The 15,137-nt window shown below is 28.1% G+C and overlaps 1 protein-coding gene across 1 annotated transcript; it reads right to left on the reverse strand.

Moving 5' to 3' along the window:
• Positions 1–5,699: 5,699 nt before the first annotated feature.
• LOC113383448 (cGMP-dependent protein kinase, isozyme 2 forms cD4/T1/T3A/T3B-like) lies at positions 5,700–7,678 on the reverse strand. Its single transcript, XM_026621712.1, has 2 exons — positions 7,170–7,678; positions 5,700–5,877 (listed from the first exon to the last, which is right to left on the reverse strand). Exons 1-2 carry the CDS (start codon positions 7,676–7,678, stop codon positions 5,700–5,702), a joined length of 687 nt encoding a protein of 228 aa, XP_026477497.1.
• Positions 7,679–15,137: the final 7,459 nt, after the last annotated feature.

A 15,137-nucleotide genomic window follows, 5' to 3' on the forward strand; every position in this document is an offset into this window, starting at 1 on the left:
TTTTTAATTTGCGATAAAATCTACACAAAATGTTATATAGAGATTACTATCAAATTGTAAATGATAGCATTAAATAATCTGCGAATAATGAATAAATTCATTTACAATTAATATTGCAAGTAAAAATTATAATAAACTTTATATTATTATCTGATATTTGATAATAAGAAAGCGTTTTTAATAAACTTTCATGTAGTGATAGCGTTCGTCTAATGAATATCCTGACATATTAGAGTCCTACAAATAGTGATTAAATTATAAAAAAAAAGTTAAATTTATTATTACATTAAAAGATACCTTCGCCAAAAATATATAAAATTCAAAATGAAATTTGTCTATGCAGGTTTGAAATAATTTCTCACTTTTCTGACCTTTTCTGGACGATCACGAACATTTCGAGACTAAAAGTGGCCAAATCGGTTCAGTCACATTTTTAGAATTTCGAAAAAATTATTTAGTGTGAATCTAAAGAATATAGTGACTAAGGTAACTCATAATTTAAATAAATTCTGAGTTATACTCATGAGTTAATTTGATTGTGAGTTACGTGATACATTTTTTTAAATACATTTACAAAAACTTGATTCTATTTGGTTTCACAATTAAAAATAATAAGTATATGTATAATGAAAACGATATAAAAATTATTATATCTAAAGGTATCATCATTATGCTAAAAAAGGTAATACAATATTTTATCACAAGTTGAGATTAAGTTTCTGTCTATTCCCTAGTTAGTACTCGTTCCTCACAGAAATTTTTAACTGATTCGATACTACATCAGAAGAATTAATTTTTTTATTTAGAACATGTTCAATTGGATATGGAAATATTTTCAAATAAACTAGAAATATAATGAATTGACTCCAATATTCAGGTTTATGACTTTTTCTATGCCGTTATAATATTGACAGCGATATATTATGATGTTCAAGAGGTGACAGACTAATATCTTCCAGAGTTAATTACTGAATGAAAGTTTAGAATCAACAATATCCCGTAACATGAAAGTCGTATAATTGAAGGAAAAGGTCATGAGAAAATTGGTCAAATTTTCTCTTCTTGTAAGATTCATTTTTTTATTAATTAGATATGGATTTATAGCCTATGTTGCAAGTCACAACTAAATTTTAATATGTAATCTTATTAAACCCAAATATTAAATCTCACATTATATCTCAAATTTATGGTGCTCAACATAAATAAATATTTCATTGACTTTACTTTGTGTAATTCATAACCCGATTTGTTGGTTTTCTATTATGCATCGTTGTCTCTATTTATTTATACGTACTATAAATATTTAAAATAATAAAACAAATATTTTCTCTGTAATACATATAGGTATTTTTTTTTCAACTGAGGAAGGGTAGAGCAATGGACTGAATCGATTTGCAGAATCATCTGAAGTACTTTAAAAATCTAACATTAATATCTATTTTCTTATCAGAAATTAGTTAAGGTAAACAAAAGACTTACAATGATCCAGTTCGGAATCGAAAAAATTTTTCTTTATAATGGTTTATAACGTGTTCAATCGACATAAAACCAGTAAAATGTGGTTGAATAAATCATCTCTGACCTAATATTTCAAAAACATGATTTTAAAAAAAATATTTTTCCAAAAACAGCAAGTTTTGCAACAAAGTTGATACTTTGGTCATTTGAGCGTTTTTGGTCTGTAATTTTTTACTGTGCTCCAATTTGCATGAAATTTTGGAATTAGGTTCATCCTACCCTCAAGGTCAAAAGTCATATAGGTATCATAATGTCACATATAGGTATATTTATTTTTCAACTGAAAAAAGGTAGAGCAATGCATTGAAACCGATTCGCAGAATCATCTGAAGTACTTAATCTTAAAAAATTAGAATCTAATATTATCTATTATCTTATCAGAAATCATTGCTCTAAACCATAGGTTCCCAAACTTGTTTGTGTTGCGGACCCCTTAGACTGCCATGGACCCTCTACTTAACCGATATCGTTTTTTTTTTAATTTCTATTTGTACTAAAGTTTTGTATTAAACATTTAAAGTAAAGATAATTGACTTAACTATTAATAAAGTAGATAATAACAAGGTGTGTTGTGATCCACAATTGACCCCTTGTAAGTTGTCATAGACCACTGAGGGTCCTAATGAACCACTTTGGGAATAACTGGACTAAAGTACATCGTCACCAGTGCCTTGCTCAAATTCTTAGAATATAAATCTTTAATAAATCAATTATCATTTTCCATCGCTAAATAAGTTTTCAACTCTGTCTCAGATCAAATAACACAATTCAAATTAGTATTCCTTATATCATGACACATATTCCATGAGTCATTGGATTGATAAGATCGTAACTAAATCAAAATGGCAATTATTATGAGACTCAGCTGCATCTGCATCTCAATAATAAATTCAATAATATGTCAGAAGATAGAAAACATATTATTCATAAGAAACCATAAATAATATTATGCTTATTTTTATGTGAGATTCATACGCAAGTAGGTAAGTATGACGTATGCAAATTTATGAATGGAAAAATGAGAAGATGATATAAATATTATTAATGACTGGTTAAAAGATGATTATGATAAACTAATGGGATATTTAAAAGTATCACTAAATGTCGTTCTACAATATTGTAATAATAAAACATGGTTCAAGAAAGTCGGTGGCGTTGTACTATATTTATATTTCTTATACTATACTGAAATAAACAGTATAAAATATTTATCTTATGGTTGTTATAGAGGAGACTGGGTCTAAACTATACTGATTTTGAGATAGGGTCCAAAAGAGAAAGATGAAGTATGTTTGTTCGAACAAGTTTCCATTATTCCATTGAGTGAGCGCTCTACATTAACATGATCTGTAGACCAAATTTCTTTTAAAGAGTATTAGATAGAAGAAGATAAGATAAGTAGGCGATACTGGGTACGATTGTGCCAGATTGTACACAACCCGAAATAAACAGTATAAAATATTTATCTTAAGGTTGTTATAGAGAAGACTGGGTCCAAACTATACTAATTTTGAGATAGGATCCAAGAGCGAAAGATGAAGTATGTTTGTTCGAACAAGTTTCCAATATTCCATTGAGTCAACGACCTATATAAACATGATCTGTAGACCTAATTGCTTTTAAAGAGAATATAGCTATACTTCAAATTTTGGATCTGGTTGTAGATTACATTAGTAGGGGATACTGGTTACGGTGGTGACAGTAGCCATAACAGCTAAACTATACTGATTTTGATATAGGGTCCAAAGGAGAAAGATGAAGTATGTTTGTTCGAACAAGTTTACATTATTGCATTGAGTCAGCGCCTTATTTTAACATGAACTGACAACCAAATTGCTTTTGAAGAGTATGCTGCTATATTCAAAATTTTGGATCTTTTGCCAGGTTACGGTAGTGACAGTCGCCATTAAAGCTGCACTATACAGATTTTGAGAGAGGGTCCGAAAGATGAAGTATGATTGCTCGAACAAGTTTACATTATTGCAGTCATTTAAGATAGAAGGGCCAGAAAACGACAAAAATGATAAGCATTTAAGTGTTATGCAGAAGAATTACTAGATCCAGGAATTTGTCGTTTTTTAAATTTCTTACAATTTTTTGCTATGTGACCCCCACTTTTTGACTTCAGATTCGTATTCAGGGGTAAAAACTACATTGGAAAACATGGCCGCTCAACCAACACAGACATTTTTTTTTTATTTTGTGGACCTGTGTATTGTTATTTGTTACATATTTCTGTTTCTGATTTACTAAAATAAGATCAGATTTTATAATGTTTACTGTAGGAATCTTATGAATGCCTTAATATGTATTTATTAAAACTTTAATCATTTTAGGCAAATTATTTAAAAGACTGATGTCAAAAAATCTCAAATTCTGAAAACAAAGGTTTTCAATACCAGAAAGAATGAAAAATAACAATAAATCTCACGCATTATCATGTCTACATAATAATGAAGTAATATTTTCTAGAGCATGCAATACGAACCATATAGCATGTTTAAATCATTTACTTTTTATAGAGCATGGATTGTTAAATGACCAACTATTTTCTACCAGATCGTTAAATCAATGTTTCATGTAAGTCTATTTCCGCTTTCTTAGGAAGCTATAATTATTAGATTGATATCTATGGAAACCAGGAAAATTGAATTAGTAATTTTAAAACAGAAATTACTAAATTGTTGCTTTGTATTGTTGTTATTTTGTCTGGTTATTTTGCTAATTTCAAATTTAATTTTCGTCATGAATCAATTTTCAAAATATACGTATTACTATAAGAAATACTTATTCTTCAAGTATTTTTTATAGATAAATCAAGGAAAAATTGAAACCTGCGTAGCATCATTTTCTCATTTCATCAATTATTAATAAATACAAAAATAGGCAGTTTCGCATACCAAAAAGGGTATGATTACAACACATCAATGAAGAATATTATTATTATTATTATTTAAGGAATCAATCAAAAAATCAATGAAGAATATTATTTTAGTAGTAATTATCATGACAAAAATTTATATACTTTTTCGATTTACATTTTTGGACAAAACCAATAATTTTCCCAAAATCTATAACTTTCGGTGAAAGAAAAGGAAGGAGTGATTGGAATTAGTTCCACAGTGGAACTTCCACTGAAAGGTTAACAATGAAACCAGTAGATAAGATAACAGAGATTCGCCAATATCGAAATCAGTTAATTAGTAGTTTGCTAAATTTATTCATCCTTGTTAAATAAAAAACTACCAATCAAAAGAAGAACCGAGCCACGATATCATATGGACATCATATACATCAAGCGTCTAGTAGTTATATCTTACAGCTCCGTAGAAGTATTTCTGCTTGCATGTTCACCCGGCGAGTTTCAAGACAAATAATACTAGTACACCGATTTATAATTTCAAAAATTATTGAAAATGTAATATATATTCATAAAATGTTATGTTCATTCGCAATAAAAAAAAGCAAATTAAAATATAACAAGATAAAACAAAATATGTTACTCTACTACATAAATGGGTACTGCCCTAGGGCAGATCCGTGAGCTGAGTTAAACTCCAACTCGATTCAGGGAAAAATTACCATGAACTTATGATCCCTTAAATCATTTTACGATGGAGTAATATAATAATGTTATTTTAAAATTTAATAATTTTCAAAAAAAATTATTAATAAATTTAGTTTTATTCTTTATTAATTGACTTAATTTCTTTTCAGTTACTTTTTAACGTTGTAAGTAATGAGTGTTTGTAACTTTGTAGTAATAAGTGTCAACGTACAACAAGCAAATCTCTAATTGAGAAACATACATTCAGGGGTCAATTCTTTGGTAAAATAGACCCGTAACATAGCGTTGTTATGGTAACGCTATGTTATGCTGCTTTCTTGGTACTAAAAGCTTTCAAATGCTATGTACTTTTTGTACAAACTTTCAATTGGCTCTGTCTAAATGTTATATTAAGAGCTAATACTATTAGAGATTCATTATATATTCATTTGGAAGTATTGGCGCCCTTGGGAGCAAAGAAATTCCAAAATGTCCTTGTTAAGGACCACCCTAATATATATATATATATATATATATATATAGTTTTATATATATATTTATATATATATATATATATATATATATATATTTATTTATTTATATATAAATGTGTGTCTTTCAAATATAAAAAGATTCAATTCCTACCTTCCATAACATAAACGATACTGCCGACATCTCCTTCCTTGATGATGACACTTCCAGCTTCATAAGTGACAGGGTACATGCAATCCACCAGCTCCCGAATTTGGGTCATTTCCAAATTCTTCATGAAGTCATTGTCCAATATAGCAGATTTGATGATATCGCGAGATCTGGAAGAAGAATGGAAAAAATCAAATATCATATCAGAACAGATAATTAGACAAATTCAAGTAGATTAGACCAATGCAAGACTCTTGGGTGAATTATGAAGTGCAAGGACAAACTTCATTAAAGGTTTGTTTCAAGCGCATCATACTTTAGGCCAAGGGGTTTTTAACTAAAATTTTTCAACATTTTCAATAATACATTGTTGGTTTAAATGTTTCTAGTTTTGATACCACGAATTTAAAATTTTAGGTGAGCCAATAGCATAAATCGACTAATGAATGCGAGCATCATAAGACCAATACAATTAATATCATTAGTAATAATTAATTATTACAAAAAATGAAAGTAATTTATTTTAATGGAATAAAAGTACCTTAGCAGACGATTTTTTCTGGTGTTTTGAATAAAAACTTAAATCATTTTCATCAAACTTCATAGAACAGATCATTCGAGTTAATTTATCATGATCATTAAATAAATACAAGGTGAGATATTCTGTTGATTTATAATGCTCACCACTAGAAACATATTATTACTATTTGATGAACGTCACAAATTTCATATAAGTTAGTATATATGTCCATTTCCAGGCCTTCAATTGACAAAATATAATGCCTTAAATTTTGTGTATCGGTTGTTATTTTCCTTAAATTTTCCATTACTCAAGTTGACAAATAGTAAAACGATCATATTCTGGGCAAAAAATTCCGTTTGACTACTTTTCCAATAGCTTTTAAGTACAGTTCAATATTATTTATGTAAATTCTGTTGTAAAATTTGTCTTGTATTTGATATACTATTAGCACTCTGAGTTTATGACCAGGTGTTGAATGTTTTCAGAAATATATTCTGCTTAAGTTTTCATTTTATAAATAAAAATATTGTATGAAGTCGACATGTATTACTTTGCATTCTTAGAATTTAGTATGTGTTAATGCTAAATGTTAGTTCTTAGGAAAAATGAGAGTTGCATGAATACAGTTTTGAAAGATCATGAGGCTTTTAATATTAGCTTAATTAAATATATACGTAAATTAAGAAAATAAAGAGATAATTTTAGTTTATTAACTCCCATCAGCAACCAGAACAGTAGCATTGAAAAATAGTTAATTACTCATCTATGATTTTGGTGTATTTCAAATTTTGATGCAACCAAGTCAATTTTTGGAGAGATATTCCCTATAAAAAATTTCATTTGGTACACGACTGTAGCTTATTCATGATGTATTTTGTTTAAAAAATAAAACAATATTCGGACACATTTAACAAGACATATGTCAATCTATCAACTTACTCTGCACTTTTGGGTATTCTAACAATAGTTTTCCATTTGATGCTTTCACTAATAGGCTCGGCACTAATAGCCTGCCTTTTTATACGTCCTGATGCCTCAATATGCACCCCTGGCCTATGATCCAAATTCCTCTCAGCATTCTGTATTTCAGTAATGGAATTACCCAAACTGGTGACCGAAATATCTTTATCCTCCGGCTGCAGAGCCTCCTGCAACTGCTGAAGAACACAAGCTCCTGAAGGATGGACCGCCTTAACTCCTCGGCGTTCCAGAGTTGCTTCTGTAAGTCGTTTGACAACTTGCCGAAATTTATCAATTTCATTCCGAAGATGGATTATTTCAGAATCTCTCTTGGCCAAGGTGTTTTGGAGTTCACAGACTTTACTGGCCAATTCATCTCTGGTGGCGGTTTTGAGATCCAAAACTTTACTGGACTCGCACAATGGTGCTTTATTGGTGCCGTTTTTTGTTGGCACCACATTGGGTGAAGGATATTTGTTGGAAGACATTGTTTGAGTATTATTTTTGAAGCACAGTTTTTGTTTTATAAATTTTATCACGTTTGTATTCATTCAAGATAGAAATAATAGAGTAATTTAAAGCAATAAGTCCCAAATGATATTTGCATAGTTTCAATATATGTGCAAGCTCAAGATTGAATGACTTATAACATTATATTGTAGATTAGGATAATCAGGCTGAAATGTATATTTATTTTTAAACTTAATTTTTTAATATTTTTCGAATTTTTGAGAAGTCTCATTGCAAATATTATCATTTTATTCACCATGTACAAGATTCAAAAAAACCCTAAATTAAATCTTTTCAAGAGAAGCTATCAAAAAATCCAATCACCTAATTTTATGTTGTCTTGATGATTCCTCTTTAAACAACATTGGTAAAAATATGTATGGGTTTGTGTATGTAAATGTATAAACCCTTGCTAAAATGTTAAAATAATAGTTGCAAAAAAGTTATAGATACAATTTAAAAAGTTGCTAAATTTCAGTTCTTATTGCTTAAGTCAAAGACTACTAGTACTTTTACGCTACCCACACCTACTTTTTACACTTTACTCCAAATAAATTTACAAAGAGGTAATGTTGATCCAAAAACCTCTGATCACGTTTACTTTTCCTTCCCTTCATAAATAATTTTAATAAATTTAACAATATTATATATAACATATTAATTTTTTCAAAATAAATCTTCTAAGTAGACTCTATTATAGTATAGTGAACATGATGTGAAGTTTTTGGGTCAACAATACCTCTTTGTAAATTTATTTTGAGTAAAGTGTAGAAAAAAGATGTGAGTAGCTCTTTTTTTCGACTGAATCAATAAGAATTAAAATTAAGCAACTTCTCAAATTGTATCTATAAATTGCTACTTTTTCACATCTTTTGTTTTAACATTTTAGCAAGGGTTTCTTTATATACATACTCAAACCCAAACATATTTTTACCAATTTTGGTTAAAAATTAATCATCAAGACAACATAAAATTAGGTGATTGAATTTTTTGAGATAATCCTAATTTGGCCCTTTGGAAAATGATAATACCATTAAGCAAAGAACGTTTTTTCTGAAGAACACAAAGAATAAAACTTTTATTACAGGAATAAATTAAACTGTTCGAAGACAGTGAAAGTTTCAGTAAGGTACAAAAATTAACTTTTGAACTGGTTGTGATAACCGAAATTTGATTAAACACAGATTGTCAGATTATCGTTTAACATACATTTAATCATAAATGCTATAGCATCCACGTCAAGTTCTGATATAAAACACCTGACTGCACAGCAATTACACAGCTTTTTGACAGTTTTGAGTATCATTTTCTATGAAAAACGCAGCCTAACATAGCCTTGCCATAGAATTAGTTTGTTTTACGGCAGAATTGGCCCATAAACATTCTTTATAAAAAAATTCAAGAAATGGAATATTTTTTCTATTCTAGGAATGTATTACCACTCTACTAATGACACAAACTCCAGTGAATTTATCTCAAATAAAAACTCAAAATCAAACATCAACAAACCGAATCTGCGTCTTGGTGAATTTTATTATAGACAAAAAGTTCCCAAAGAAATCTATTTCAGTTATCGCCTCAACATCCGCATATTAAAAGGCGAGTGTTTAAGATAAATAAACGATAAAATCATATTTATATACACAGACTGTATCTAGTTTATGCATGTTCATTCCAGTACGCAAAAAATATTGAGGAATTGTCTCAAGGCTACGAATAATGTACTTGCATAGAAACAATTATGAAATCGTTTGATATTAACATCTTTAGTTAATTGATCTATGTGTTGCTTGTTATATCACATATAAAAAGATTTTCTTTGGCGATTTTATAAAAAACTCATTAACCTTTCTTCTGTTGCAAAGAAAAATTATATAAGTCTATTCAAATGCGAGATAATAAATCATCACATTTTAGTGATGATGGATTGGAAGATGGGTACTGATTTATTTATGTCAGTATTAGCTCTTCATAATCAGTTTGAATCAATATAAATTTTATAGTAATTGCATAGCAATTTGTAATATATTTGAGTTCATTCAAAGACATTGAATGGGAATTGTTGAAAAATTAATAATAAATCTATATTTTAAGTCAAGTGTTTCTAGACCAATTTAATTAATTATTTGTCCTTTTCAAAACTATGACATCAATAATATAATGCATCCTCCTTTACATACTCATAACCCAAGTATTTATAATCAACTATGTATAAGGTGAAGAGGGGCTTAAAGGACCGCAGGTAAAAAGCTCCACTACCAATATCTTAAAAATCAGTAAAGTTAATTTTTTTAACAACAATATTTGAAAGTAGAAGGTAAAAGATGTATGAACAACTATCACCTTGATTCTTACAATGATGCTATCAGGGGATAAACGACAATGTTTGAAAACCAATAACAAAAGTATTTTCTTTCGTTGATTTTATTGGTTGTAAGCACTCTTGTTTAGTTTACGATACTTTGATATAATTTTCAAGTATACGTTATTTCATTGTTTTATAAGATGTTTTGTTAATTTTTATTACAACACTTCTATAAAAGCTTACACCTGAATGGAGTACAAAGGACCAACGAGCAAAGATGTAAAAAATAAAAATAACAAATACAAAATATAAATTAAATTAGTAGTTATTCTGAAATACCAGATCGAGGTTATTTACAGTATTAAAAAATGCATCCATAAAATCTATTGGTTGAATAATGTACCGATTATTTTGTAAAATCCCCTTAAAATCAAAATAAGATATTGGACATGTTTGCCCCCCATTGGCCGTCCCAATTTGCGCCGCCTATGGGGTAAAAAGGACCAGGCTACCAATTTTAGCAAAAAAATCACGTTTATACAATGATGAATTAGCAAATATGTGAATTGGCAAATTATCTATTTTGTGTATCAAATTTTGAAGATGTATTAGTACTCTAATATTCTAATATATTTATTTCTTGATGAATGCATTTTTAAACATGGCATCAAAATATCTAGCACTAATAAAATACACATTAAACTCTGATTCATAGACCATACATATATATATATATATATATATATATATATATATATATATATATATATATATATACTGAATGGTAGAGTCTTGGATTTGTGTATATTTTGTAGAGTTTCGAACAAGAATCCAAAATAATACAAAATAAAAACAAGAAAAGTTTTTAAAAAAAACATTTCTTTATTTAATTATTTGTTTATTGTCGACGTTTCGGAATAATCCTGATAATCCACTCATTTATTTTTATCATTTTTATCATTTTCATTTTGAACATATTATCATATTGCTGTACATTATTATATTTTATTTTTGCAATTAATTCATTATTTAAGAAAAATCTATTTTCTTTCCTAAACATATTGTTTGCTAAAATCTCATCAAGATCATGTTTCTTGACAGATGTCCTGAAGATGGAACGTACCTAGTTCCGAAACGTCGACAGTAAAACAAATAATTAAATAAAGAAATTGTTTTTTTTAAAAACTTTTCTTGTTTTTTATTTTGTATTATTTTTGGATTCTTGTTCGAAACTCTACAAAATATATATATACATATATATATATATATATATAAGTGTGTGTGTGTGTGTACTGTGTATCATGCAAAAGAAATAAAGTTTAATATTTTTTAAGCGAAAATTATCACCTTGATAATATAAGCCATTATAACATCCATAAAATGTTAAACATACTCTTTATGATAATTAATTAAAGAATTATGTCCTAATTAATTCATATCATAAAGTTTTATGTCTCTTGTTAATATTTCGAAATAAAACTAAACTGAAATCGTCACGAAGCGGTTTAACCAAAGAGCGTGAAATTAAACGCCAAGAACGCGCCTATATGCATTGTTATATAAACATTCGTCATACGAATTTATCATATTGTGATTTGACACGCAGCAATTACAAACGAAAACGGATCGTTTAAAAATTTAATAGCACTTTTAGTAAATACCGACAAAAATCTATTAAACTAGACCATAGGTTCCCAAACTTTTGGACGGTGTATGTCGACAACCCCTTGAGCCATGGATCTTTGTCCCTGTATATAACTCGATATCGATTTTTTAAATAACGTTGCATCTGTACTAAAGTTTATTATTAAATATTTAAAGTTAATTTTCCACATTTATTAAATGTTTAATTATCAACATTTGGCAGCAATTTTGTAAAGTTCAATGTTACATCTTCGAGCTGATGCTGTTCAGTTTACATCATTTTTTTGTTAGAAGATCACTATTTTGCAACTATTTTGTAACTATAGTACCCAGAAATACTATAACCATATAATACTTAACCATATTACGATCACAAATCAAATGCTTTCTGATGCCACAAATTACATTTTATTAAAAATAACAATATTTTTATTAACTTCTCGTAGGGTAAGTTGTAGTAATCGCAAAAAAATCGAAAATGAAAATTTTTATATATCTTTACGTTTCAGAGGTTTCTGAACATTTTGGCATACCTTAGAAAAAATGGATGTATGTGTGTGTGCGTGTGTGTGTGTGCGGATATAAATTTTTGTCGACGATTTCCGATTTGAATAATTCAAAAAACATTCGATTCGTATTGATAAGGAGACGTGCTGATTAGTTTTTGACGGAGGCAGGTCTAGCCGTCCCGAAGATACGGGTCAAAAAGTGCCAAAAATGGTAACTCAGTCTTTAAGAGAACGGAGCGTCCGATTTCAATAATTCAAAAAATATTTTACTTGTATTGACAAGATGAACAACTGATTAAATTTTCATGAAGGCAGGTCTAGCGGTTTCGGAGATCTAGTAAAAAAAAAAGTAAAAAAAATGCCATTTGGCGGTCAAAAATTAACATTAGACATACGTTGTCAAAAGTATTTATAGAAACTAGTATAGCTTAAATAATTTGTTGAGTATAGATCAGCCAGTTTGAAAAAATAGAGTAGTATCCACAAAATTTTCACTCCCGAAGGATTCACACCTCATATAAAATTTGATGCTATTTGACTAGTGTAATTCATTAAAACAAAGTCTCTTTCTCTTTGTATTTATATGTAACTTTAATGTCGCGCTGTATAATAAAGACTTTTGAGAATAATGAATTAATAGCGTAACTATGAAATGTTTACACAATCAAAATTGGCGGTATTTTTCTGTTCCCTGGAGCTAAAGGCCTCTAAGTTTATAATGTATCTAAGAATTGAAAAAACACAAAATCGCTTTCAGTCTGACTGATAACCAGTTTAGTTTACATAAGACTATAGAAATCATAAAACAAAAAAGTTTACCAGAAAGTATTTCAATATTTCCGCTAAGATTTATTACTGATTGGATGGCTGAAGATTACAAATTGCAAAAAATCATTAAGCAAAAAACTGTACGTGGTTATTTACCTCTCAACTAAAGTCGTAAGAAAAATGATTCCGGTTTTAACTCCTTACAAGTAGAATTTTTATGTTATCCATAATTTTTAGTGATTGTATTATATATTTTTTTAATTGTGACTTTTGATATGTGATTTTTAATTTTATTGATCATTAACTAACTAAAATTCAATTTGAATTTATCCTTAAAGTAATAATTATTAAGAGTTTTCTCATCGTTATTTCTCAAAGAAAAGTTTATTTTATCTTAACCTCATACCATAAAATAGTATGCACAAACTTTATAAATACCTTTTGATATATTTAATGAATAAGTAGGTACCTTTAGCAAATAGTAATTATTTCAAAAATCTACTTATTAATTATAAAATTACATGTTCTTGTTGGTCCTTATTTAAATATTGAAATAATAAATATTAATTACAAATTAGTGGCGGGAATAGCTCGCATAAAGCGGAAACCAATAAAATTTAAGAAAAAAAATACAAATTGTTTAAAATAGACTCATTTGATATTAATATTACATCATATTATTTTTAGGCCATTTAAATTTATTTCTGCATCCGGGCATTGAATAAACAAGAGCCAGATCTGAATATGTATTTGTATATTACATTATACGATATATAAAAATACAATAAAATAAACCATGATGTCATATGATTATGGAGTAAGAAAAAGCATTGAACCTTGTATTTATCAAGCTACATCCAAAACTCATTAGTAAAACTAATGCAAAAAATGTATGCATAAAAAACGACTATTTCTACTCCTATAAAGACTGTTTTTCTAAGCGAATATATCTTTGAAGATTAAATTACAAAAGAATTACATTCGGTTAAGTATTTTTACGATTACTTAAAAGTGATGATAATTAAAACGTGAGTGCTTCGTAAACAAACCTGAGTTTGAAAATGTTTTGTTTGAAAGTAAGCACGTCTATTTGCCGCATTTGTTGATACGATACAAATTAATTACTGTGACCTGAATCATAACATATAATTATACTTCCATCAAGGTTGGCAACTACTGTGCAAACAATTGTTTAACTTTTATGATAAATTATATATATATATATATATATATATATATATATATATTAACAAAGTCTAATAATCGGACATAACATCAATAAAAAAAAAAAAAAAATCAAAAATTTATTTTCGAGCTATAGTCCTAGCCTTCATTCAATGGAAACTAAAAATATAATTTAAAAACTAATTTTAAAGTTAAATTTAAAGCTAATTTAAAATTTAAAGTTGTTTCCACTGAAGTTTGGAAAAGTTTTTTCCAAGAAATATACAGATCTTTAATGTATGGCAGACATATTACACCAGAGTCTGAGTCAGGTAAACTGTTATGTACTGTGAGATTGTCAATTTTAGTACAACGACTAGCACTATTTTTACCAAAACCAAAACTCCTCTTAACATCGAACGACCAAGAAATCTCGTCTATCAAATAAATTGTCTCGATTGGAATTTAATTTACATAGGAGAAACGAGCCAGAACTTGATTAAATGATTACAACAACACAAAAATAATTCTAAAAATCCCAGACAATTTAAAACTATGCTTGCGTACCACATACTTTAAAAAACAATAAAGACTGTTTTAAGCCGACTGTACTATAGTTCGAGGAAAATTTGTTTAAACAAAAAAATTATAGAAGGATCTTGTTTGACTAATTATAACAATAGAACAATAAATAAACCAAATGAACTCAACACGCTGTGCGACTCAAATTTCTTTTATTTAGATAGTATACGGATATCATTTTATTGAAAATTCTATTATTTATTTTGTGTTCATTTTATTAAATTTATATAATTGTTTATTACTGTTACTAGATGTTAACTATTTAGCAGTTGTAACAAATATAGTAATTAAAAAAAAATTAGATAGCATTTCCAATGTTCATATTGCGAAGTGTAGTGTATTACTATATACCCTGATACCATGGATTATTGAATTTTCTGGTTTAATACTAAAATTAACTAATTGTAAGTACTTTTTACTATTTATAATTTTTTTCCAATTCTATTGATTTGGTTTTTAAATTTT

Source organism: Ctenocephalides felis, unplaced genomic scaffold (assembly GCF_003426905.1).
Source record: "Ctenocephalides felis isolate EL2017-DRISC unplaced genomic scaffold, ASM342690v1 CF-g0.4_SCAFFOLD_03570, whole genome shotgun sequence".
In the NCBI taxonomy this organism is placed as follows: Eukaryota; Metazoa; Arthropoda; class Insecta; order Siphonaptera; family Pulicidae; genus Ctenocephalides; species Ctenocephalides felis.

What these genes read in the sequence shown, in the direction of transcription:
- LOC113383448 (XM_026621712.1), bottom strand. Translation starts at nt 7,678, where the DNA reads ATGTCTTCCAACAAATATCCTTCACCCAATGTGGTGCCAACAAAAAAC. An exon ending in AGAATACCCAAAAGTGCAGA is followed by an intron (nt 5,878 to 7,169) that starts GTAAGTTGATAG and finishes TTCTTCTTCCAG; the next exon opens with ATCTCGCGATATCATCAAAT.